The sequence below is a fragment of the Perognathus longimembris genome, chromosome 28 (genome assembly GCF_023159225.1).
Source record: "Perognathus longimembris pacificus isolate PPM17 chromosome 28, ASM2315922v1, whole genome shotgun sequence".
Classification (NCBI taxonomy): Eukaryota; Metazoa; Chordata; class Mammalia; order Rodentia; family Heteromyidae; genus Perognathus; species Perognathus longimembris.
Genome location: NC_063188.1, coordinates 100,552,090 through 100,580,013, shown reverse-complemented (window position 1 = coordinate 100,580,013; position 27,924 = coordinate 100,552,090). Strand labels below are relative to the sequence as shown.

At 33.3% G+C, this 27,924-nt stretch overlaps 1 protein-coding gene across 5 annotated transcripts in view; it reads left to right on the top strand.

Annotated features, from left to right (window-relative positions):
• Cnksr2 (connector enhancer of kinase suppressor of Ras 2) overlaps positions 1 to 27,924 on the top strand; it is a 215,770-nt gene that overhangs the window by 37,447 nt on the left and 150,399 nt on the right. For all 5 annotated transcript variants that reach the window (XM_048336590.1, XM_048336588.1, XM_048336591.1 and 2 more), the window contains exons 3-4: positions 6,063 to 6,265; positions 13,929 to 14,016. In XM_048336590.1, coding sequence (XP_048192547.1) covers positions 6,063 to 6,265; positions 13,929 to 14,016 — 291 coding nt within the window. The remainder of the gene's footprint in view (positions 1 to 6,062; positions 6,266 to 13,928; positions 14,017 to 27,924) is intronic.

Below are 27,924 nucleotides of genomic sequence, written 5' to 3'. Positions count from 1 at the left end.
AACAAAAGGGTGCAATTTGACACTTGGGTTAGGGAAGAAAAGGAGCTGCTCATAGAAAGACAACTATGAAAGTATTAGCACAAAAACAAAAGAGAATGTTATTTTTTCTCAGGGCCATTAACAATGTTATTAAATTTCACTAAAGGATGGTAAAAAGACCTACCTGAAAACAATTTCTAAAGAATAGCACTCTCTGCTAGGTGCTGGTGGCTCATGCCAGTAATCCTAGATACTCAGGAGGCTGAGATCTGAGGATCACAGTTCAAAGCCAGCCTGTGCAGGAAAGTCTATGAGACTTATCTCCAATTAACCACCAGAAAACTGGAGGTGTCACTGTGGCTCAAGTCGTAGAGCACTATCTTTGAGCTGAAGAGCTCAGGGACAAACACCCAGGCCCAGAGTTCAAGCCCCACAACCAACAAAACAATGAAACAAACAAACAAAAAAAGAATAGCACTCTCACTTTTATTTTAATCTTCCCTTCACTGTCATTTTCTCATAGAGATGTTCTTGATTTGCTTCCTTGTTCTTGCCTGTTCTAAAATAAGCCCCACCTACTGCTATTCTCCCCCTTAACCTTCACCTCATTGTGATTATACATTTATGAGTGTTTATAAGCTCAAAGACATTTTCTTCCACTAAATTATTATGTATGTAAGAAAAATGATTATGCTATTGGCCACCTGATATATAGCACAAAATTGCTAACAGTTGATTCTCCACCAGTGCTTTTTTAAATAACAGTGCTCAGTCTTCTCATAATTTTTTCATCTGATAGTTTGAGGATAATTTTTATTTCCCTATTCCTGGAATAAATGAATTCAGCTAGAATGATACTTGCACTGTATCTTAATTAGATTGCTGAAAGCATGCCTGAAATAAAGATAGTATTCAACATAAGATCCATAGATCCACAGTATGGTTTAATAAACCAGTCTTCAAATTCAAATCAGAATGGCCCTGGTTATGCATTGAAAGTGATGGGAGATGGGTACATGATCTAGAATTCCCTGTTTACCTCATCTTAAAAGTAACTTGTTGTTGGGGGCTGGTGGCTCACATCTGTAATCCTACCTACCCAGGAGGCTGAAATCTGAGGATCATGGTTCAAAGCCAGCCAGGGCAGGAAAGTCCGTGAGACTCTTATCTCCAATAAACTACTCAGAAAAAGCTGGAAGTGGTGCTGTGGCTCAAGTCATAGAGTCCTGAGCATAGAGAAGCATAGGGAAAGAGCCCAGGTCCTGAGTTCAAGCCCCAGGACCAGCAAAAAAAAAGTAACCTGTTCAAGCACAGGTTGCATGTAATGCCAGTTACTCAGAAAGCAGATATCAGTAGGATTGAGGTTTGTTGCTACCTTGGGCAAAATTTAGTGCAAGCTCTTTGTTTCAATCAATATGCTGAATGTGGCGGTACATATCTGTGATTCCAATGATGTGGGAAGTATTGAAAGGAGGATAATGATACAGGCCAGTCCCAAGCAAAAACATGAGATCATGTCCAAAAAATAACAAAAGCAAAAAGTGGCTGTGGGCATAGCTCAAGTGATAAGGTACCTGCATTGTGAGGCTCGAAGTTCGAACCCTAGTCCTGCTAAGAAATACAGAACAATAATAGTTGAGTGTTTCAGTACTTGAAGTCAAGATTATTTTATCTTATAAGCAAGACTCCTCATAAATGAACCTATCATGTATAGGCTCTTACAATACCAGTTTGAAAAGGAATGATTGATGATTGACATTGTTAAATACAGATAGCCTATGCCTTTAGGTTTTAAAGTTCAGCCTATGTACAAGGCTGTGCTGACCTAAACCTACTTTAAGGTATGATGTCAAAGACATATATGTAAACTATTTCTAAGTTTAAGCCATGGGACTATGGTCAATTTCTTCATATGCTGAGCTTTAATCCCTCTACAATTCTAGGTTTAAGAACTATAGTGTTGCCTCATTTGAATACTTCATTATGTGGATGAACTCTCCTGGAAATAAATGAAATGAAGTTAAAAATGCCAAATTCTTTTTATTTTCTGCATATATTCTGCAATCAAATGGTAATGTATCTCAAAGAGTCAAACAGTTAACCTTGTTTTCACCCCTCTCTGGTGGTTATGTATAAGCAATTCAAAAGAGCAATTGTAAAAAAAAAAAAAAAAAAAAAAAAAGAAAAGGCCTGGTGTTGATGGCTCACACCAGTATTTCTACCTACTCAGGAAACCAAGAACTGAGGATTGTGGTTCAAAGCCAGCCCAGGCAGGAAAAGTCCCTGAGACTCATATCTCCAAATAACCACAAAATGTCAGAAGTGGAACTGTGGTTCAAGTGGTTGAGCAAAAGAGCTCAGGGACAGCACCTAGGCCCAAGTTGAAGCCTCAGAACTCTCTCTCTCTCACACACACACAAAGTACAGATATCTTCACCAATGTATAGAATACATGCTTTCTAATGAATCTAAAGCAAATTCCAAGCCAAGAATGCTGATTTACTTCTACATGCCATCATAAATTTATAAATGCAAGGCATAAGATGCCTCATCAACAAGCTGAGTTTACTAGACTAGGAGTTCTACTCTTTGGAATGGGAAATTGTCTTTATATTTCTAGTTGTACTGGACCTTCTACTTTTTCCTTATATCCACAGTATGTATGTGTTTCTTCTTTCAATAATCACGTATTCATGTTCAAACAATGCCAACATCAGGAATGTACAGATGAAAAAGCATTAACTCCCAAGATATACAAAGTCCACAAAGGAAAACACATTTGTTAAGAGTCAACAAAGGCTTAAAGAAAATCTCAGAGGAGGAATGCCAGGATGACTGCTGAGACATGTAGATGGGTGACATTTGCATTGGCCTTGCTGCAGGATGAATAGATATTGGCTGGGCAAAAAATGTTGGCAAAAGTTATGTAGGAAGTGGAAATTTCACCTGTAAACAGAATTGTGAATGAGCATGAAGTGGTCAGAGAAAAATAAGAATACTGATGTGATGCTGCATAATACAAAGTGATGAGAAGAAAGGCTGCAGAATTATTGCTCATGGTCCTTTAATTCACAGTGTGCTCCGCGAAAGAAGGTACCTTTGTCTAAATCATAGGATTTTTTTTCCAGTTTTTGAAGTGCAATGCTGAGCACATAGAGGATGTTAATATTACCTTACTGAATGAAACTCTCAGCTTTTCGTTAGAGAACTGTAATTTATTTTCTTACCTACACAGGCTTTGACTGTCTTCCTAGTGTAAGAAAGACAGAAAAATTACCTAATTCTTCTTGTTTCTTTTAAGCTATTCTATACTTTTATCTACCTTGTCTTGAAGTTAGTCCTGGTAGGGAATAAATGTTATGGCACTTGATAAAAACCAAAGGCTTATTTAGTCATTTGTTCATTCATGCAGCATATATTTATTAAGCATTTATATATATGCATATATTTTTCCATTATGTTATTCCAGAAAGCAGTAAGCCATTTATGATATAAAAGGTTTATAACCCTTACAAACTATGATGCTATTATTTAATATACTTAGAGAAAAAGGAATGGTGACTGAAAAAGTAAAAACATAAAGTAATGAAGTATGTAGAGTTTAATGTATAGCTCTTAATTTGTATTCAGAGAGTATGCCTTTTATTTATATGATTGGCATTATGCATGATGATGCATGAAGATGTTTGGAATTATTAGACTTTACTCCTTTACAACATAATTGCTTATTTTGTCCATTTCAAACTGATTTTCTTTCTAAAAAATTCATTAAAACAAGCCTTTTAGGATTCACTCATATTTATATAAAGCAAAATATTATAGCCTCTGCCACATGATGCATTTCAATTAAAAGTTACAATACAATGACACTGTCATTGTAAAAGCTGTATTCCTAGTACCAGGTATTTGGATAAATGTATGGTAAGAATTTTCTACTAGTAATAATTTAGCCAACTTTAGTTTCTACAATATTGTATATATTCCTTAATTTTTCTTTCATGTGTATGCTACATGTAAGTACACAGATGAAAGAAAAAAGCAGTAAGAAGTTGCTGCCAATTCATCAAGAGTTGACTGATTATGTTGAATTGGTTCTAAATTATGGCTGGTTCCTGGCATACATGCTAATGGTGAAGTATGTGAATACGTAGGTAATGGATAGGACAAAGAAAGCAGATATGCACACTTGTAGTTTAAATTTTGTTTTCCTGAGGAAGAATCTTATGCACAAGTATTAATGCTCAGTTTCCCCTTGCACATCAGGTAAAAAGCAAAATGCATAGTGGAGAAACATGCATATCTTAACGTTAGGCAGTACCTCTCATCTCCTTTCCCCTAGCCAAAAGCAAAAAGGTATTTCACATAATGCAACTTGCTAGTGACTCTGCAAATCACAACACAACATACACTTTTCATGAAAGAAGAAGAAAGTACCTCTGTTGGCAGTAATTCTTTTAGTAAAACTAAAAATTCTCAGCAAAGAAGAATCAGATTTTTATTGCTACTAAATCTTCAGTGCTAAAAATATAATTTGGTATTTACACATCAAAGCCTTACTTTCTTCTCTCCCCCTTTCCCACTAAGTTCTCTTTTCCTAAATTAACATTGGAAAATAATCCATTACATTTCATATAAAGTGGGTTCCCAAAGGTTGTTCACTTAGTAAGATCGCTAAATTCATTGGACTGTTATCTTCCCTGTTTCATTTTTTTCTTCCACTTTTCTCCAGTTGTCACTACTGTACTCCTAATAGGAGTAGAATATTGATACTGAAATATGTAGTCCAGGCTTCCTCTTACAGATGGCCTGGTAATTTGCAGCCCTTTTCTAAATTCTGACCTGTATTGATTATGGTTTGCGTAAACCATGAGGTTTATCCAATGTCCTCAGTTGTGAAAGAAAGGTAAGGCAAACAACATCTCAAACATAAATTCTACTCAGAAATGTCATTTTTATGTGCTTTTAATTTTATATAGACAGTAACATATGCTAAAGTTCAATTTATATGACCAAGGTCATTGATCATATTATCTAGCCTTTCTTAGAGGTATTTCACAACTGCCAATTAGCTGCTTTAAATTTTAACTGTAACTTATGAAAACTTTCCTAAGTTTATTTGAGAGAAAATTACTATCATTTCCTGTTAGAAAATGGAGAGGAGCTTCCTGTTTATTTTTACTTATATAACCTTTTCTATAATAACGAGAAGACAGAATATTTAAAGAATTAATGAAAATAACTAGAAATTGGAAAGGAAGAATGTGAAAAGGAAGAAAAGAGATATACTAACCAAAAAGTCAATATGGTTGTTTTGGCTATGCTTCACAATTGATTGTGAGAAAATAAGCTCAATTTCAGAATCCATATTAAAAATGGGAAGATTAGTTCCTCTAAGAAAGTGGAGTTTTTCCTGATACATATTATAAAAGAAACTTATGAGTAATTATTTAGAGGTCACAAAAAGGTATATATTATTTTCTGGTTTCTGCATTTTATTATTGATGTCTATTTCCCTTTCTTTGAGGAAGGAAAACTTTTCTTGTTATCTATATTCATGATCACTCATACACTTGTTAGAGTAATTGTATGTATTAAACAATTCACTAGTAAATTACCTTAGATTCACCTGTGATAAACAAATACAGTCATATTACTCAATGTATTTATGTGAAAATGGAAATAGGAAATTTGAGGGGACAAGTGAGGTTAGGGTACATGGAGGGTAATAATGGAAGGAATGACACTGATCAAGGTATATTGTACAAATGATTGAATTGAAATTCCTTTGTACAACCATTGTAAGATAGTTTTTTAAAGCAAACGACCAAATCCTTGCCATCTTGCTGTCATAGGCATCATAGTTCCAATATATAGTATATTAATACATACTTTCTTTCTCTGACATCTCCCCAAACCTTCATTTAACTGTGAGCTCAACTAGGTGATAAATCTCATTTTACTTATTTATAGCTCCAACACTAGTCCCACTGCGTATGTGTAGTAAAGTACTCAATAAATACTTTAATGAATGAATAAAATGTTGACTTTAAGCATATTTGTTATATCTCTTTTTTATAACTCAGAATTATGGCTTGGAAACAGAAAATCTCAAAACTCTTTCACACAAGTTGAATGCATCTGCCAAAAATCTACAGAACTTCATAACAGGAAGAAGGCGGAGTGGCCATTATGATGGGAGGACCAGCCGGAAATTGCCAAATGACTTTCTGACCTCAGTTGTGGACCTGATTGGAGCAGCCAAGAGTCTGCTTGCCTGGTTAGACAGGTAAAAACCTTCCACTTGTTTCACAAGTAACCCTTCTTTAGACACCAGTTTGAATGTTACATTATTTCATGTTTTTCATGAAGTGATTGGACAAATAGAGGAGTACCAAGTAATGAATAGGTAATAATAAATCATCATAGCATAGGGATATCATCAAAAAGATGTTAATCTTTTTAAAAATTTTATTTCCAAATAAATTTGTAGCCAGTTAATTTATCTCTGACAAAGATAAAATATTGATGCTATTTCGTAAGTACTTATTTGGCTACCATAACAAAATTAATAGTACTTTATTTTGTTTTTCTCATTTTAGTTTTCCAAGTGGCTACTAATATATTTTATTTTTTTTGCCAGTCCTGGGCCTTGGACTCAGGGTCTGAGCACTGTCCCTGGCTTCTTTTTGCTTCAAGGCTAGCACTCTACCACTTGAGCCACAGTGCCACTTCTGGCCATTTTCTGTATATGTGGTGCTGGGGAATTGAACCCAGGGCTTCATGTATATGAGGCAAGCACTCTTTGCCACTAGGCCATATCCCCAGCCCAGTGGCTACTAATATTATATATAATATTTTAATTAAATAAGTAGGCACCAACAGTTTCATAGTATGCATTGTAAATTTCCTTACCTCTGCTTTATATATTTGTCTTGTAATACTAAAATAATATGAAAAGTTGACAATAGCGAATGAAAGTGATTAGATTAAAATTTACATATATTTGGAAATTGTAATGGGCACCCAGCTGTATTAATATAAATATACATATATATAATATAAGTAATTGTACTAAATAGTTGTTAACAAAGCAGTTTACAAATAAGCTTGATCCTTTCAGTTTTGAATTTTCATAAGGGATATGCACTATGCTTTAATGGTAGATAATCTAATCTGAAAGTATTCCGTCTCTCATAAGGAACTCCACTAGTATATAGTTTTGCCCGAACTATTCCTTGAATAAATGTAAGTAGAATAGACACACACACACACACACACACAGTATTACATGTTGTCATTTTGAAAACATGAAATCTTACATGAATGTAAAGAGGGAGGCTGAGCAAATGCAGTTATTACATTCATTGTACATCATATGAAAATCAAAGTATATTACCTGAGAATAGGGATAGGAGGGAAGAAATGGGGTATCAATGGAAGGGGTATTGATGCATTGTACTCATAACCTGCAACTCATAACTACAACCTCTTTGTACAACTAATTAATAAAATTTAAATAAAACATGGCGACTTAGATGTAAAGTATTTTGGAAAGAGTGTGAAATTGATTAGAAAGCATTGTAAACATATATAGAAATGTAACAATAATTTCTGCTTCCCCTATATAACAAATGTAAGCTAATAAAATATTTTTGTTTTTAAGTGCAATTTAAGATAATTTTGCTTAGTTTTATGCTGTCTAAATTTTTAAACAATACATAATATAAAATTATGGTACAAAATCTAAATTTAAACACTAACCTATGCACTGCCAACCTTTTGATTATTAATGGACAGCATATTTCTTAAACATTTAACATAATTTTGCTATAGTTATCTTGAACTGATCAATTATTAAAGTAATTGCATTTTGAGAAAATATGCAATCTAAATTTTATTGCCAGTAAACAGTAACAAAATGTTCCTTAATCTTTATGTAATACAGCATACTTACTTCAAAAGGCTTATTGATAATCAGAAAGTTTAAAGAGCACATCATTACTAACACCTGTACTTTATTCATTGCTCAGCCTTAATACTGGCATTTAGTAAACTCCATTATGTTTTCTATTTGCTATAGTCTTACATAAATGGAGTAATTGGAGAATGATTTTATTTCTTAGTAACAGATTGCATGATCCTGAAATCCCATAAATGACTTTTAACACTAGTAGTCCATGAGATTTATTACATTATTATTTTTATGGTAGCATTATTTTATCATCTAATAAGATGCTCTTGGCAAATGCCAAGTTCACCTACATATACAAAAACACATATGTTGCATACACACATGCAGAAACAAACTGGTTGTAACCCATCAACTCAATCATTGATCCTTTCTTTATTTCATAAGAAGAAACAATGTGACAAAAAAGTCTGAAAGAGCTAATTTAATCATCTATATGGCTTTCATTGATGCAAAGGTTCTCACCATGCACATTTTATGGTATACCATATGACAATGTTCAGTTAAATCAAAGATCATTTGACAGTATTATCATGAAAATGAAGTAAGTACTTAATAGGAAATGAAACAAAAATTATAACTTTAAAGTCTTCTATTGAAGATTTTATAAATTAAAGAAGGAAGCAGAATATTTTTGTGATCTTGCAAAGAAAGTTCAGCTCCAGGCTTGCTAGCCTTTTTGATGATGGTGCATTAATAGCTTACATTAAAAAAAAAGAGGGGGGAGGGAGGGAACACATGTGCCAAAGGAGAAAAGCTAGGAAAATATATTGACACTTTAAGATAAAGACAGTGAGGGGCTGATTATGGTCATATTTTGTGTGTTCAAATATGTGAATTTCAACGATTACTTAGGCTACCATGTTGGAGAAAATTCTCTAATTTAAGCCTATAAAAAGAGAAGTCAATTAGGGAGCTTTTTTATGAATTAAAAATGCTGTTACTCTCAGTTATGATCCTGATGCTAAAAGTAATAAAGTTATTATCTTGTGTGCACAAAAACCTTCAGACACACTTATTTTGTCAGTATAACCCAAAAATGGTTGTCATAATTTTACAGACAGGGAAACTAGGATTTGAGAAATTTTTGATTTCATGAAAACTGGATGGTGAAGTAAAGATTCAATCCTGACAGCCTGACTACAGAATTTATTCTCTCTACTGCTATTTGTTAGCTGTTTAATTAGAGAAGCAGTAATGAGAATAGAAGAACAGAACTTTGATGTTATTTATACAGATAAATAAGACAGAGAGATAAGATCTAGAGAGGAAGGGAAAGGACATTTGGGATAAATAAGTGGTATCTAATTTGATGTAAAGATGATATTAGGATGGATTCCATTTTTCCTTCTCAATTTCCCATCATACTTAGACCTGTCTAACATAGTGCATGTTTATTGTTTTCATCTAATTGTCATATTATACATGTCTGAAGAGAGTAGAGATTTTTAATTTACTTAGTTCAGAGAAATCAGAATTGTCTAGAAGAGTTCTTAGCCTGTAGTGTCTCCCGAAAATTTTGAGCGATTGAAGAGACCTTAAAATTTTAGTGACTGGGGAGACGTACCATAAAAAGGAGCCCTATGGAACATCGGCAATTGAAGGGTAGCTAGACGCTTAGCCCTAAAATAAGAGGAGGTATAAACAGGGAGTTAGGAAAAACTTTTATGAGAGTGGTATTGCGGAAATAAAGGAAGTAAAGAGTCTTGAAGAAAAAAGGAAGTCATTAGTAGATCAGATATTTCTGCGAGATTAGACGGGACAGGGTAGGAAATGGAAATGTGGTACTTCAGGAAATTAGGATATATGTGAATTTACTTGATTGGAAGTTAAAGATGCAAACTCTTTTCTGAAAAACATTTTCTGTGAGACAATTCATACTTCAGGACAGTTTTATAGAATATCACCTTTCTCTTGTACCAATTTTTAATGTTTCGGTGATAATGGAAAAAAAAGGAAGCAAATTATAAGTTATACACACACATACACATATATTGACTGATATTTCATCTCTTCTGGCTTCTGGTTTATATGAATACTTAACTTCTTCTTGGCTTACATCATTTCAGAAGGCCCTAAGATTAGTTTGAATGTAATAGGATTTTATCTATAGCTGTGTTTAATGGAATGTTTAAGCTGTTTGTTTTCCTAACAAGTGGTCTAGACTTTTATTAGAGATTGTCAGTGGATGTCTGTTGTTTAAGTTATGTTTTTACCCTTCTCAAAGAAAAACTGTTTTCTAAGTAGCAGCAGGAATGCTAGTCAACACTCTACATGCCCTCTTGTTGCAGTGTGCCCTCCAATTTTACAAAGAATAGAAAACACATTCATCAAATGATCCTAAAACTAAAATGACAGTGTTCTCCAAACCGTTATTGTGAATCCCTCAAAACAGTAGAGAATAGGGAAAGGGTTGACTCAGCTCTTGGTGTCTTGACCCTTAACAATTGTTTTCATTTTGTTTTTGACATAAAATTTTCTCAACTTTAAGTTCTATTCTATGGACTACTATGTTATAATTCATTGACCTTGTTAAAGCTCTATTTCTTTTATGTAATATTAAGGAACAAACTGACAAAATATGTGCTTAACTTTTAGAATTATGATTTGATTCTTTTCTAAATAGATTTAATTAATTTTTTATTTCATCTTAAGCTCTTGGATAAAACGAATCTTTTTCTGCTTTCTTTATATAAGTGTGTCTAGTCTTATTTATTTTTGAGTACCTTAAAACTTGAATATCTAATTATAAAGTTTTCATACAAATAATGATAAGCAAATATTCTTAACACTTTTATTTTTCAGTGGAGATTTGATTTAATTTGAAATGTTTAAAGTGGCTGGGGGATTACGGAGATGCATTACCATACCCAGCGTTGGACTAATTCTTCAGTATTTTGAGGAAGTGATTTTTGATTATGGAAGCCAACAATATAAATTAACTTACACATTGATATTTCTATTGGAAATCTACAACCTCCCACCTTTTTGGCTTTCATACATGAAAGTGATATATAGAATTACATTTCTAGGAAATGTTTGCTATTTATAGAGAAACTTTATTCTTTTCTCTCATTTTTGACATTTATACATAATTCTGATCATTTAAAAAATGCCTTTCAAGGGGCTGGGGATATGGCCTAGTGGCAAGAGAGCTTGCCTCATATACATGAGGTCCTGGGTTCGATTCCCAAGCACCACATATACAGAAAACAGCCAGAAGTGGCGCTGTGGCTCAAGTGGCAGAGTGCTAGCCTTGAGCAAAAGGAAGCCAGGGACAGTGCTCAGGCCCTGAGTCCAAGGCCCAGGACTGGCAAAACAAAACAAAACAAAACAAAAAATGCCTTTCAAGATCATTTGACTTTGGAGGGATCAGCGTCTTGGGATACTGTTAAACAGTTAAAGCTAACAGTTTAGGGTGCTAGGGAAAACTGAGCTAACAATTCACAAAACCAAATTTCATCTGGAACTTCTGTTTCCATGAGAATTGTATTCAAAAACAAATTCTTTGCATATTGTCAGGTCAAAACAAACGCTTACAAAATCCCCTCATTTCTTCTCATTTTAAATAATGATTTCAATGGAAAAGAAGACTTTCCTAGAGGAATAAAAGCCTCAGAGGCAAATCACAGTTGGTAGCTTTACTGTTTATTCTCAATGCATGGTTTACTTCTCTATTTTTAACCACATCCTGCTGTTTTTGATTCCTCATCTTTCTGTGAAGTTTTCTTTGACTTTACTAAATCCACATTTATTAGATTTACAGGATACTGTGTGTATGTAATAAAATATCATGCTGTATATTAACAACAGTAAAATATTCAATTATTATTAAACAGAAAAAGATTACTTTGTATTTGTACTAAACGTTTATTTTCAGCATTACTTCCTAGTACTAATTATTTATAAACTATCTCTTAAGACATTCTGTTTTGAAATTATCATTGAGGTCTCTTGATATTGAAAACCTTTTGCATATTATAAGGTAATAAAGAAAATGTTTATTTTGAAAAATAAGATTTATTTGACATTTTTCTCTTGTGTACGCACACGAATATTTTCTTCTCCCATGACAGAAAAGTATAGAGTAAAAATTATTTAATACCAGGAAAAATATTAATACCAAAAAATTGCATCAGATACTATCCATCTACAAAATAACATGACTCATTGTGTTGGTCTTATTTCTTCTCCCTTAGTATCGCTTGTTCCATGGAACAGTGGTATTCGCACTGCTCGTGTCCATAGACATATAATAACCTGGAAAAATAGTTATAAGGAACAGATTGAAAAGCAGAGAGTTAATAGGCATTATGTGACTATTATATTCAAATTGGCAAATGAAAACATCAAAATGTAATAGACTAACATAATTAGACCATTTAGAAATCAAATACAGATATTGCTGACAAAATATGTGTATAAGAAAGCTTCAATGTACATGAAGTAAAACTGACAGAACTGAAAGATGCTGTCAAGAAATCCACAATTACATGTATAAACTTTAATTCCTCTCAAGAATGGACAAAACTATTAGAAAATCATAAGGATTGAAAGAGCTTAACACTGCCACCAAAAGGTAAGATATAACTGACTTCATTTCAACCACAAGTTTTTTTCCAGTGCCCATAGAATGTTCATTAAGATAATCCATATCTGCATCATAAAACAAGCTTAAGCAAATTTTAAAGAATTGAAACCAGATAATGGAATGAAACTAGAGCATAGTGTACTTCTAAATGGTCAAAGAGTATTGCTCAAGAAAAATAAAAATAGCTGGATAGAATTAAAATACAACAAAATGGTTGTGGCACACAGCTGACACAGTGCTGAAAAAGAAATTTATAGCACTATAGGCTTATATAAAAAAATAAGGGTGAAATCCATTTTCTAAGTTTATAATATTACAGAAAAATAAGTGCAAAATAAGCACAGAGCAAGCAGAACAGAAAAAAATAACTATGATGAGCAAACATCAATTAAAAACAGAAACAATAGAGAAATCATGAAAATTAAAAGGTCAATAAGGGAAAGTTGTAAATAAACTGTGCATAAGTTTGGTGATTTCAATGAGATATATACTTTTTCTTGCAAAACAAAACCTACCAGAAATTAGTCCATAATGAAGTAGAAGCAATGCATAATCCTATACATAAGTCCTCCCTCATATGATAAGGTTTAATTTATAAATTATGCATGGTGAAGTATCTCATAAAATGGATACATTGAACAAATGAATAATTTGTTTCCTAGGTGAGATGTAGTAAGACAGTCAGTACATAGCACATGATCTTGCCACCCTACTCAAAAGAGCATGTAATTTAAAATTATGAATTGTTTATTTCTGTCAAAAGTGGAGGAACAACTCAAGTGGTAGAGGACCAGCCATGAGTAAAGAGCCAAAGAAGATGATGTTCTGGATTCAAACCCTGGTACTGTCTGACAATCAGAATCAGAGTCATAAAACCTAGATAAATTCATAGGGGTAGTGGTATGAGTGTACACCTGTGTGTAAGGATGGGCAAAAACTTCTAAATATTAAAAACTTAAAACAGAGAAATTTGAGCTGGGTGCTGGTAGCTCACACCTGTAACCCTAGCTACTCAGGAGATTGAGATCTAAGGGTCATGGTTCAAAGCCAGCCCCAGCAAAAAAGTCCATAAAACTCTTATCTCCAGTTAGCCATTCAAAAACCAGAAGTGGAACTGTGGCTCAAAGTGGCAAAGCACTAAACGTAAGCAAAAAAGGGCAGGGACAGCGCCCAGCCCCTGAGATAGAGAGACAGAGAGAGAGAAGAAGAAATTTGATAGAAAATATATTTCTAAAATTTAATTCTTTCAAAGAAATGTCTGCTTTTCTTTAAATAAGTTCGAGAATTTTTTTGTCAATATGCAAGCTTTCGGACAATTTGTTTCATATTATTAAATTTTGGCTATCCAAAAGCTGTTCCTAGCAATCATGATTTCTTTTACCTTTGTAGGTCACCATTTGCTGCTGTGACAGACTATTCAGTGACACGGAATAATGTTATTCAGCTCTGCTTGGAATTAACGACAATTGTGCAACAGGTATTAGCTGACAAGCTTTGTTTCTTTTACTTTTTTGAATTTCTGAATTTTTATTTATTTTTCTTATTGTAAAGGTGAAGTTAAGAAGGGTTAAAGTTACATAAGTCAGGTAATGAGTGTATTTCTTTTTGAACAGTACCTCTTCCCTTGCTTTCTCCCAGTTTTTCCCTCCCAACCTCCTCCCCCACAAGTTGCATAATTCATTTTCAACAGTGTCTAGTGAGTTTCAGTGCTGCATTTGTTCACCATTTGTTCCACCATTTCTGTGCTCTCCCTTACCTTCCAAGACAAAAAGTACAGAAATCAAACAGCAACAGAAGAGAAAAGCAAGAAAACAAAAAGCAAAATAACCAAAAAAAACCCTTCTTGTTTCCATTTCTTTGAGTTCATTTCAATAAATATTATTTTATATGATCATGTACACCTAGTTTTACTATTAATTACATATCTAACCAATGAGAAATATTCTATTTATTAAGAGGTTATAAGATACAAGTTTGGAAGTTTCAGGTTCAAAGACAAATGGTTCTGGCTGGGCTTGTGGCTTAGTGGTAGAGTGCTTGCCTAGCATGCACGAAGCCCTGGGTTTGATTCTGCAGCGCATAAACAAAAAGCCAGAAGTGGTGCTGTGGCACAAGTGGTAGAGTGCTAGCTTTGAGCAAAAAGAAGCCAATGACAGTGCTCAGGCCTTGAGTTCAAGCCCCAAGACTGGCAAAAAACAACAAAGACAAATGGTTCTAAAGGGTCAAAATATATAATTAATTGTTGGAAAACTAGACATGGGTACCAATAAAAAAGATCTTATTTACCAGAAGATATAAAATTACTTTGAACTTCTAACTATTCTTTTTATAATGAGATTATAATGACTATTAGACTCACACTTTGATTCATATAATTATACAATATTGATTCTTACAAAATCAAGCTGTCCATTCAGATAACAATCGTGAGTTTTTACTCTAAGACAGTGTTAGTTTCACTAATGTGCATACATACAGACAAATGTACATAATGGCCTTTTAACAATGATCTAATTATCTGATCTGAGTTGTTAATTTTGAATAATCCAGGAATCCCAAAATGCCTTCAGAGGTCTAGCACATGATATAAATGTTTAAATAAGACAAGGAGAAATGCTGTGAGTGTACTTGTACTAGTAGATATGTAGCAGAAATTTGAGGAAGTCTGAGGCCTGTAGCTAGCATTCTCTGTAAGTCTCATGCCAGTCTATTAACTGCTGCTTCTTTCTTAGCACCATCACTATCATTAAGTAATGATGCAGAAATAGTGAAAGCAGATGATAAATTTGGAGAGAAATTGATTATTTATATTATGCTTTGACTTTCATTACCAAGAATAGTTTTGAGTTGTTTGCAGGTTTGTTTTTGTTTTGCTCGCATCATTAGGATTTGAACTTACAGCCTGCCTGGACAAATACTCTATACCACTTGAGTCTTACTCCTAATCTTTTTTTATTCCCTCTCCCCACTTTAGGGTTTGAGTTTGATACTTCATGTTCTCAATCAGCTTACTTCCTCGTGGCTGGTGTTTTACATTTACTTTTAGTTTGTGAGGTCAAATTTCACATACTTTTTAAACTAGGTTGGCTTCCTACTACAGTCCTGTGATCTTAGCATCCTGACTAGCTAGAATTACAGGCATGATTTTTATTGTTTTGAATAGAGTCTTGCATTTCTGCCTAAGCAGACTTGGACTGTGATCTTTCTATTTATGCTTTCTACATAGCTAGGATGACAGACAAGTGCCAGTGTACTTTGTTGTTTGAGAGATTTAGGTCTCTGAAACTTTTTGACCAGGCCATCCTCAAACTACAGTCCTCCAAATCTTTATTAACCTGGTTGGTTATTAACCTGGTTGGTTTATTAACCTGGTTCATTCCTCTGATTTCAGTCTCTTGAATTATAGGTGTGAGTCACCACAGTTGGTGTGAAGTTCTTATACTTTGTGTATTTCCCCCACTAATGTAAGAAATGTTGTCAATATAGACGTCTTTGGTATATTTTATTGTATTGTACAGATTTTAGTGGTATAATATCTGAAATTACAAATTTTCAGATTATTTTAATTACATTAGACCGTTGGTATCTCCTGGCCTATGGTTCCAAGAGGGGGATCACTATTGGGGAAAACTTGCAAATGCTCAGAATGTATAGAGGTATAGAGTTCCATACCCTAAACCTGTAACTTCAAGCCTCATGGAGTAGGCTATATAACTGTCACAAAATTACTATTGTACAAATTAATACTGCCTATTGAAAACTAGACTTTATTTCTCATTATCCTTCTCTTATGTTTGATTCACTTTTTAAATTTTTTGTGCCAGTCCTGGGGCTTGAACTTAGGGCCTTGGTGCTGTCCCCGAGCTTTTCTTGCTCAAGGCTAGTGCTCTACATTTGAGTCATAACTCGACTTCCATCTTTTTGCTATGGAGGTAAGAGTCTCATGGACTTCCTTGCCTAGGATGGATTTGAATAGTGATTCTCAGATTTCAGTGTCCTGAGTAGCTAGGATTACAGAATAAGCCATTTGATTCCTTTTTTGCCATAATACAGCCCAACTTTTGCTACAGAGCTGCTGCTTTTCAACAAATACAAAAAAAATTTACTTTAGCACTTAATTTAACTTTTACCTTGCTTTTTAATGATCATTTGCTTTTGAGGGGGCATAGTTTTACAAAATTAAGGGTTTTGAGACATTCAGCAAAACATGATTTAAAAACAACTGGCAGTAATACAGAACTGACTGAGAGTGCTACATCAACAGTATAACCAGACTTTAAAAGTAGGTAATGGAGATTTTTTTCCTCAAGACTAGCACTCTACCACTTGAGCCATAACTCTTTGTTGTTTTTTTTCCCCTGCCAGTCCTGGGGCTTGGACTCAGGGCCTGAGCACTGTCCCTGGCTTCTTTTTGCTCAAGGCTAGCACTCTGCCACTTGAGCCACAGCGCCACTTCTGGCCATTTTCTGTATATGTGGTGCTGGGGAATTGAACCCAGGGCCTCATGTATACGAGGCAAGCACTCTTGCCACTAGGCCATATCCCCAGCCCTGAGCCATAACTCTTACTTGCAACTTTTTTTGATAGTTGGAGATAAGAGTCTCAAGGATGTTCCTACCCAGCCTGCCATTCAACCACAATTTCAACCTCCTTAGTAGCTAGGATTATAAATAGACATGAGATACCAGCACCCAGCTGAGTGACTCTAAAGCTAATGATTCTAGAATGAAAATGAACAAAACTTTCTGAAACACTGTGGAAATAAATAATGATAACAAAGTGTATGCATCAGTGGAAATTTAGATATAATATAGTAATGTTCACATACTACCTCTGAATGTGTTATTTTTCTGCTGTTAGGTGATGTCATCTCTTTTCAGTACTACGATTTTCTGAGCTCCAATCTATTATGATCCATAGTACCAATAGGAATTAGGACTGATGGATAAAATAATAAATTCAAATAGTCAAGTGTTTGTTTCCTATAGTGAAATTATCAGTTTTAATGTATACTCCACTTCTTTTTATTCCCCAAGTTCCTAAAATGAATTTGATTTAGCTAAACAAAATGAATGCTCTGTATATTGAAGTAATGTCACTTTAAAATTTATGAAAGAGCATTTCAAAGACAAGTACTAAAATTATTTTAAATGTAAGTTACATAACTTACAGAGTTAATATCTAATTATCACGTTAAACTATTATGCACATACTAACCAATGCATTTGCTTAAAATTGTGTGAAGTATCTAATAAAGACAGATATTAAACATAAGCTGCTAGTTAAAAAGAGGACAATTCAAACAAGCAAGGTGTAGACTTTTTTTTTAAAGTATCTAGGGCATGCATTTATTACCAGGCTTTCAAGAAATCTCATCTGAACAGTTATGATAGTTATGCTTTGAAATGCACTGTGCTTCAAATTATTTTCCACTCAACTTTAATTATTTTTATTCCCTTTGCAGCAAGATGAGATGATCAATATCTAAAAATAAACGGTCACAAATGACTTTTTTTCCTCTTCATAATGCAAAGGGTGGTATTATGAAGTAAGTGGAAAGTGATTCTTAATATTGGCCGCTTATATTTACAATAATGCTAAAATTAGAAGGAAAAGATAATGCCAGTTTCTTTTGAAAATCTCCACTTGGAGAAATTTATTTAACCTACCTTGTCTGCTTTACTTAGTGCTAGATTTGATGAGTTCAGTTAGTTATAGCTGAAGTTTTTAAAGACATTTTCTACAACACATTCTTCCCCAAATAAAATTCATTATAACACTTTTGAGGGGAAAAAAGGAGAAACTAGTTTTAAAATATTAAATGGAAAAAATTCTCACAAAGAAATGAAGCTTCATTTAGAGTGCTGTCAAGCAACTGAATCAGAAAAATGAGACAGGTACCCACGCACTTCTGTCAGCATTGGAATAATTGTCATGATGCCTGTCTTAACAGGTATCAGCATAACCTAAAATTATTTTACTGTACCATTTATATATTCTTCATTTCAGACACAAAGCAATGAATTAGATTGTCACTAGTTAAGAAATGAGGATAAAAGTGTTGATTTGAAAGGTAAGCTTTGATGAAATTTAGAATACTTGGGGCAAAGGATGAGGCTAGGAACAGTAAATTTGTGAAGTGGAGACTGTCCCTATTGCTTCATGATCCTTTCACATTGTACAGCCATATTATTATTTACAAACCTAAATGGTCACACCTCAAAATGATTGCGAGAATCTAATTGGATGTAAAAATGATTCACAAATTTCAAATGAAAAATTAAAAGGGAAGGCAACATTATAAAATGGATGAAGAACAGAAATTTACTAAAAGGTAATAGAATAAGAACTTTGTTTTAAAAGATAATGGTGTAAAGACTTTTTTCATCCATTGAGCTTTGGTTGATTTTCTTGAACTGTGTTTACAGTTAAAAATGAATTATATATGAGGGGATGATTAAAGAATTGTAAAACGTTATATTTTCACATGTTGGATACAGATTGAAATCATCCCTTTAAAATTCAAGTCTGACAATGTACTGTTACCTGAACTGGGTCCCACTAGTTTGGGTTTATTGAAATCTCTTCATTTTCTTTAAGGTTTGCTCAGTTTTGAATCTTTCTAGACCCATTTTCTTTGTTTCTTTAAAATTTTTATTTTCAAACTGATGTACAGAGAGGTTACAGTTTCATATGTTAGGCATAGGATACATTTCTTGTACTGTTTGTTACCTCCTCCCTCATTCCCCGTCTAGACCCATTTTCAATGTCCTTTTTGTCACTGGTTGTTTGAATAGTGCTTAAAATATTTTACAGAAAACTACAGAACAGTCATTCCAACTTAATTAAACAGAAACAACTGTTTCCTGGGCCTTTCATACATATCTATGATATAAATATAGATATTGATTTGTTAGTCTGATTTTTTGATAGTTGATTTATTTTACTTTCTTCCAGTTTTTCCTGTCAGAATTATTTTATTTCTTTCTAAATTTTAATTCAAGAAAATAGAAAAATACTCTTTAAATATCAATGTTGAAAAAATTTGTGGAACAACATTACCTACATTATATTTATATGCTTTCTAAGCATTTGTGTTAACTTTATAATATTTTAAATACAAAAATGAAGGAAAACAATCTATGACCTATTCTACAAATACACATTTTAAATATACAGATAAGCATATCAAACGTAAGCCCTTTTGAACTTTGTTCTTATGAAATTTGACTACCTGATCTTCTTAATCTTTTTTTTTTTTTTTGGCCAGTCCTGGGGCTTGGATTCAGGGCCTGAGCACTGTCTGGCTTCTTTTTGCTCAAGAGTAATACTCTACCTCTTGAGCCACAGTGCCACTTCCAGCTTTTTCTGATTATGTGGTGCTGAGGAATCGAACCCAGGACTTGGTGCATGTTAAGCAAGTACTTTACCACTGAGCCACATTCCAAGCCTCTGATCTTCTTAATCTTAAGTTCTTATGTTCTAATGGTAAATACTTGAGAAAAAATAAAATCTTTCCCATGACTTATTAAACTGAAATTTATTGCTTAAATATTTAGATTACATATTTGTAAATGCTTGAAATATTAAAGAATTTTATAAAAATAAATAACTTAGAAGGGATTTAAAGAAATTACTTACTCAAGGAGATTTGATCTGTAAATTTATTGACAATATCTATACATTTTCTTTAATTATATTGATGAAGTATAAATATAATAGTCCATTTTAGCTTCTTTGTTGGTATTAAATACCATTTACTCATATTTTAAGGCAAAATCATGTGGTAGAATAAGACAAGACATAGTTGTGAATTGGTTATACTGGCTCTGTGTTTTGAGGAATGGCAAGAATTGGAAAAAACTATTTTGTATTTCTGATATTATTTACCTTTGCTTGTAAAAGTACATCCTTGCTCTGTTGCATTTTTATAGGGTTGTGAATATTAGAACTGATTTAGTGATCTGGTATTTAGTGGGAGCTCAATAAATGGCTGTTAGAGGTATTGTATATAGCAGAAGAGACTTTGAATACAGTAAACTCAACTAGTTATTTTAGTTTTTTTGGAAGAGAGAAGTTTGAGAGATTCTCACTCTGTAGCCAAGGCTGAACTCCAACTCACAATCCTGCTACCTCAGCCTCCCTAGAGCTGTAATTACAAGTGTGTACCTCCATATCTGGCCCTTAGTTTCTTGTACCACAGAAAAGTTTTTTGAAGGAATAATGCTTGATTTACTTTTGGTATTGGTATTGACTAGCTATGATTGACTATTTTAAATGATTATTTTTAAAAAGCATTTGGAAGGGTACCAGTGGTTCATGCCTGTAATTCTAGCTACTTAAGAGACTCAGATCTGAGGATTGCAGTTCAAAGCCAGCCCAAGCAGGAAAGTCCATGGGACTCTTAAATACAATTAAGTACCCCAAAAAGCAAGAATAGAGCTGTTGCCCCCAAGTAATAGTGTGTTAGCCTTGAGCAAAAAAAGCTCAGAGACAGTATGCCCTGAGTTCAAGCCCAAGGTATGGCACCAGAAACAACAACAACAAAAAATCCTTTTGGTTAGTTTAGGATGTTTTTTAACATTTTAGTGCAAATTGATTACTATAATTATATTCTGGAATATATTTTGAAACATTCATGTTTAAATGTAATACAGAAATTAATTTTATCATATATGAACTTGCCATCCCTACTTAAAAAGAGAATACTCAAAATATGTATAAAAGTGTATAAAAGTCATGTAGTATATATATATATTTTCAAAGGCACTTTAAGATATAGTAATGAAATATGTAGAAATTTAAAGGAAGATCATACTATGCATAGGTATATGAAAAGCCCAACCAACATAGTCTCATAGTCATTTTGAGCACTTTACTATTTTTACTGTGTACTCATGGTTAGTATTTAAGCTTTCCTTAAAAAAGGAATCAGACATTCTAGGTGACCTGAAAATGGAATTAGGGCTTTTGGGATTGGAACTGGGACATTTTAGACCAAAAATTAGGACAAGCTTTATATATAATTTTTAAACAATATGAATTATATTACTAAGTATACTCACTGAAAACAATTGAAAATTGATTCTACTTTTTACTATTTAAAATAATACTTTTAGTGCAATTAAATTTTCTCCAACTGTTTTAGTCATAAAAAGCAATGCTAATATCTTTTTATAAACTTTATATGATATTAATATAGTAGACCAAAGGTTAAATATAAAACTATTAGAGGTAATATTTAAATAACTTAAAGACCTTTCTAAAGACACATATAAAGGTAAAAATACTGAGTTTGAAAAGATTGCAAGACACTACACACATATAATAATATCTTATCAAAGACCCCTAAAGAATGAGAATGTTTTGGCCAGAAGACCTACAATTAAAAATACACAAGAAATTGTCGTGGCATTAAAAAACCACCCAGTTATTGAGAGCTGCATCTTGTCTCAAGGCTCAGAATGAAAAGATGAGTTGATAGTTGTATACCATGACTTTAGCAAATGACTATGTAGAATATTGTAGGGTCATAATTTATTATTCTTCCAGCTTTCTGACACTGGCATAGCAGTGAGCAATACCATAAAATTTTACTGTATGCTACATAAAGATAAATGCTGAACTAGATTATTTTGTAGGTTTATTTTTTTACAAGCCTAGAATTTTTTTCATGTTACTTAAGTCTGCTAAGTACTTTGGAGAAAGGAAAGTAGCATCATCATTAGTATGAACAAAAGATTAGATATCTCATACTGCCTTAATCAAGTTCCTTTAGATAGTAGATAAGGAAGTATTATATCTCAAATGACTGCCTTCTTATAGTTAAACATTTGTGCAGCATTTTATATGTATAAAATGTTGCATGTGGTACATTTGGTATGAAGCATGCTAATAACCATTGCTAATAATATTTTAGTTATTATTGAGCTCCTCTTGGATCTTGTCAGCCTACCTCCTTTCAGAGACTTTTATCATTGTATAGTCTCATCAAAATAGTTTTATTTACTTCTCTAAATGTGTTGTTTGATAAATTTGCTTGTCTTTGAGATTTATTGAAATATGTCACTCTGTCTTATATTTCCATTTGATGTAATTTTGAACCCATTTGTCATTTGTTGTGGCTTCAGTTTAATCATTTCCCCTGCACCCAACATTACATTTTGGGTGTATGTCTTAATATATTTATTCTTCATTCCATAGACCTACATTTAAGTATATACTAAGAGTATAATTGCTAGTAAAATAGTGTACATGTGCTTATCTTTACAATTGTGCCAGATTATGCCCTCAAGATACCTCCTTTGTTTATATTTTGTGCTTTTATTATCTTTCTACTCATAAATTGTTGTATTTTGTCATATATCTTCTTATTGTAGTTCATCTTTCCAAAGGCCTTCATAGTCTTTTTATAAAGTTCCTAAGACAGTCCTTGGTATACTACAATTTGTAATATATTCTGATTGCTCTTCCTAAAGAATTGAGCTAAAAGTAATGCCAATCCATTAAAAACAATTCCTGTGAAGATGGAAGTTTCATGCACCCCCATTTCTCCAGTGTCTGGTAAATAAGAGTGTATTGGAAGGATTAAAGCATTCATTTTCCTCTAAAAGCTTATGAAAGAGAATTGCAGAATTTTTAATTTAGCTCATATAGCTCAATGTGATCCTGACAAACACTTAAAAGAGAACTAACCAATTTTTTTTTCAAAATTAAGAAAATCCATCTATGCCATGAATATTACATATAAGAAAAGAGTGATTTGCTTCATATTCATCCTCCTATTAGTCCTTATACCTTCAGGAAGGATAGTTAGGCGACAGCAGTGGTGACATCACCCCCCCCCCTTCTCTCTCTCTCTGTTGGTTATGAGGCTTGAACTCAGGGCCTAGGTGCTCTCTTTGAGCCTCTTTGTGCTCAAAGCTAGCACTCTTCCACTTGAGCCACACAGCACCACTTCAGGTGTTCTGGCAGTTAATTGGAGGTAACAGTCTCACAGACATTCCTGCCTGGATGGCTTCAAGCTGCAATTCTCAGATCTCAGCCTCCTGAGTAGCTGGGATTAGATTACATGCATGAGCTACCAGTGCCCAGCTCCATCAGTCTCTTTTACAGTAAGTTGAAGCAGTGAACAGGACTGGGATTTCTGTGTAGAGAACCCGAGGCTCAGAAGAGAAGCTGAAATGGGAGGTAAAAAAAAAAAGAAAGCTCATCATTATTGTCCAATCTACTTGTTCTTTTCCTCAAATAAATTCATGTATGCATTTTTTGATGATCACTTACAATGTATTTATATATTAAAATATAATAAAAAGGAGAGAACCAATACTAAAATCTGGTGTGATATTAACATATAGGGGCAGGAACTAGGTAGCAAAATAAGAAACAGTAATAATAATATTTTGAACCTGTATTACAAATCATACATTGTCTTGATTGTATCATAGATTATTTATTATGCCTTACATGGACAATAAGGCATAGAATTTTTTTATAAATGTGTAAGATGAATGCAGCAAATGAAAGAAAATGAAGACCTACTAGTTATAGGCACTAATTTTCTAAGGCATTTTACCTCTGCTGAAGAAGTGGTTTTTAAATAACCTAATCCCTTAGGTTGGGTCAGACTGACCACCAATATCAGATAGGTAATTCAGAGGAAATTATGCCTTAACAAGTGAAATAATGGATGGGAATTGTAGTTTACAGTGGGAAATTGAAGAACTGGTCAGAATTAAGTAATTAGGACAAGTGGGCATGAGTCAAACTTTTAAAATAAAATGGGACAAAAATCATCTTGAAATACAGATGAGAAAAGACTAGATTTGCATGAAAGTAGCAAAATGTAATCTGAGGTTGTTTGTGGGTTATAATGTGTGAGGAGGGACATAACACCTCTAAAAATTAGCACCCATATCTCCAGATATGAAGAGATACAGCTTGAACCATTCATGACATTATTACTGGATTAAACTATGTACTAGCTATATCTCCATGTGCATAAGTTTCTTATATTTTCCTTTTACTTGGCAAGAGATTGTATTATTCAAAGTAAAATATATTATGCTGCAGTAACAAACAACCTTCACTTCAAAACCCAAAGTAAGAGAGTAGCCTCTTTAAGAATATTACTGGTCATCATGACAGACGGAAAAGAGAGCACAGTGAAACATGTATTGTTTCTTAATGCTTCTGCATGGAAATAACTCATAGTATATCTACTCAAATTCATTGGTTGCAAGTTCCATGTCTGCGGCAGACTTCAGTGGCTCTAGAAAGTTTACTTTTCTCTTAAAAATAGACACTGCATCTTAGGAAATCATAATACAGTCTGCCATCGCAATGAATCTACAAATAATTCCAATATAGCATTATATTATCATTTTTGAGGACAATAAAGTTTATTTGAACATAAAAACCTGCCATGAAATGATGTGGAAAAAATTGAATATAAAAATCTTGGTAAAGGTAGGTTTGAAAACCTCTTTCCATGTGACTGTATAAAATGATGCTTACTAAAATTAACTCCAAGAAATGGAAACAAGAGGACATTCTTGCTGTTAATTTGCTTTCACTGCCAGCTTCTCTGCTTCCTGGAAAGAGATTCATTTTAGCCAGGTGGCAGTGGCTCATTCCTGTAATCCTAGCTACTCAGGAGGCTGAGATTTGAGAATTGAGGTTTGAAACCAGCCCAGGCAGAAAAAGGCCCTGTGAGACTTTTATCTCCAATTATCTTCCAAAATTGGAAGTGGAGCTATGGATCAAAGTGGTAGAGTGCTAGCATTGAACTGAAGAGCTCCGGGACAGCACCCAGGCCCTGAGAAAGAAAGAGAGAAAGAGAGAAAGGAAGGAAGGAAGGAAGGAAGGAAGGAAGGGAGGGAGGGAGGGAGGGAGGGAGGAAGGGAGGGAGGGAGGGAGGGAGGGAGGGAGGGAGGGAGGGAAAGAAAGAGGAAAATGTACTCATTACCTGACATATAAATATAACCCTTCTGTATGTCACCTTTACAATAAAATTTAAATTAAAAGAAAACCTCTCTCATCAGTAGTGTGTTGTTTGTAGTGAGTGCTTTTCTCTTGGCAATTTGGGTAGTATGTAGCATAAAATGCTACCTCAGAATTTCTCAGTATTAATATTGGAAAACATTAGCTAGATACCTATTCTGTAGAATCTGTTTTGAACATATACCAATGTACATCTAGAACTTAAGGCTATTGATATTGCCTAAACAGTTTAGTATCTTTGAATATTTTAATAAGTTGTGATTACTGCCAATCTAAACGTATTTTTGAGTGCCTAGTAAAAATGGTATTACATAATATTATATAATTTCTGAAATAAAATATTTTCATTGTCCAAGAAAATACAATCTAAATAGATAAAAGAGCTCAAGATATATGAGCTAGTGAATTTTTAGAAGTTAACACAAAGAATTTGTTTTAGTGTACCATAGCATACATAGCTTTATTTTCTGACAACCAAGTAGAAAATCTTGAATTAAAGAATTAGTACTTAATTTATATTTTATTTATGATTGTATCTGGTGTTTATTTTTGCTTTACTTATTAATTTGAATTTTTCAAAAGAGAAGAAAGTCTCCAATTACTAAAAGTGTGTAGATTTTCATTCTCTTATGCTAGATGTTCATTCTAATAAGTAACTTGAACATCTGGAAGCCAGAGTACTTTTCATTACAAAAAAATTAGCTTCATTATATGAATATAAAGTTCTTTATATCTTTTATATAATATAAATCATCATACGGAGAAAGACCTAATTATTTTTGTTAAAAATATCTGCTGAGATCATGCAGACTAAACTTTAGAACCAAATCACGTTTAAAATGTTTTTTAAAACTGGGGCTATTTTTATACCTCTAGCTGTACAAAATAGAACTGTGAAGAAACTAAATGTACTGTACTAGTTTCACAATTAGAAATTTTGTTTTCAAAAACATGGTTTATAAGTTTCATTTTTTTAAAGTTTCATTTTTGTACTTCATCTGTAAAACCACTGTAAAATGTTTTCATAGAAAGTGAAAATAAAAGATCAATCAAATATAATAAATATAAGATATGAACTGAATATAATTTTATAGTGTATGTAGAGTACCTTGAGAAATTAGAGACAATCCTAACGTATGAAACTGTAACCTCTCTGTACATCAGTTTGATAATAAAAATTTGAAAAAAAAAGAAATTAGAGACAATGTAGTGGAATATAAGGTAGCTTGTTTGAAAATACTGATAGTCTAATTAGAGATATTAAAATTAGTTAATATATAACTGGTGGAAACAAAATATGTATTTAATACTTATCTGGCAAGCCATTCAAAACTTTTTTTCATGTTAACTTGTGTTTGCACTTAGGCGTTCACACTTCCTAAAATGATGCGCTACCATTTTAGCAATGCCTCTTAAGCTTTAGTTATTTTTTAATAGTCTTGTGATTTTCCTTTCTTTGTTTTGTCATCTCAGGGCCAGCTTCAAACCATAATCCACAATTGCTATATCTCTGCTTCCCATGGGGCTGGAACAAACATCCATTAGCACATCTATTATTCTGAGATGAGGTCTTACTTTTTGCTCAGGCTAGCCTCAAGATGTGATCCTACTCATCCCTATCTCCAAACTAGCTGGAATTACAGTTGTTTACCACCCTACATGGCCCTACATGTCACTCAAAATATGCAGAATAAACAGATTTAATTCATAATGGAAAATAGTTTACTGGTTCCAGAGACTTTTCAAATAAAGCTATTCAAGATGCAGAAATTATAATTTTGCTATAATGAGCTTTCTAGTCATTAGTACATGCTTATTTTACTTAAATCTTGAAGTTTTCACAATTTATGGTTTGTTAAAGACTCATATAATTAAAAGAATACTCAACCTCCTCTTTGTCTCTGCCTTCAAATATCTAAGTATTGTTTTTAAAAAGATGTAAGTTCAGATACTCATCCAACAATTAAGAACATTAGTCTCCCCTTGTCAAATGATAGAATGATTGGAACTAAATGGGGCTTCAAGACAAAGGGTACAGAAATCAAAAACAGTGACAGAAGGGAGTAAACCAAAGAAAAAAGGAAAGTAGAAAAGAAAAAGAACTGAAAACGGTATAATAATAAACCTTTTGTTTCCATTTCTTGGAGTTCATTTTAATAAGCATCATTTTATATGATCCTATGCACATAGCTATTGAGCCCTTGTGATTCCTCTTAAGAATATCCTCATTTGTTCTCATTGTGTGAATATTTAGAGTGTGGTTTGGCAAGGGGTAAGGGAAGCACAGAAACGGTGGGACCAAGGGTGTACCAACTCTGCAGTTAAACCCACTACACATTATGTTGGAAATGAACTTTGCAACTTTTCCAGGAGGAAAAAAAAA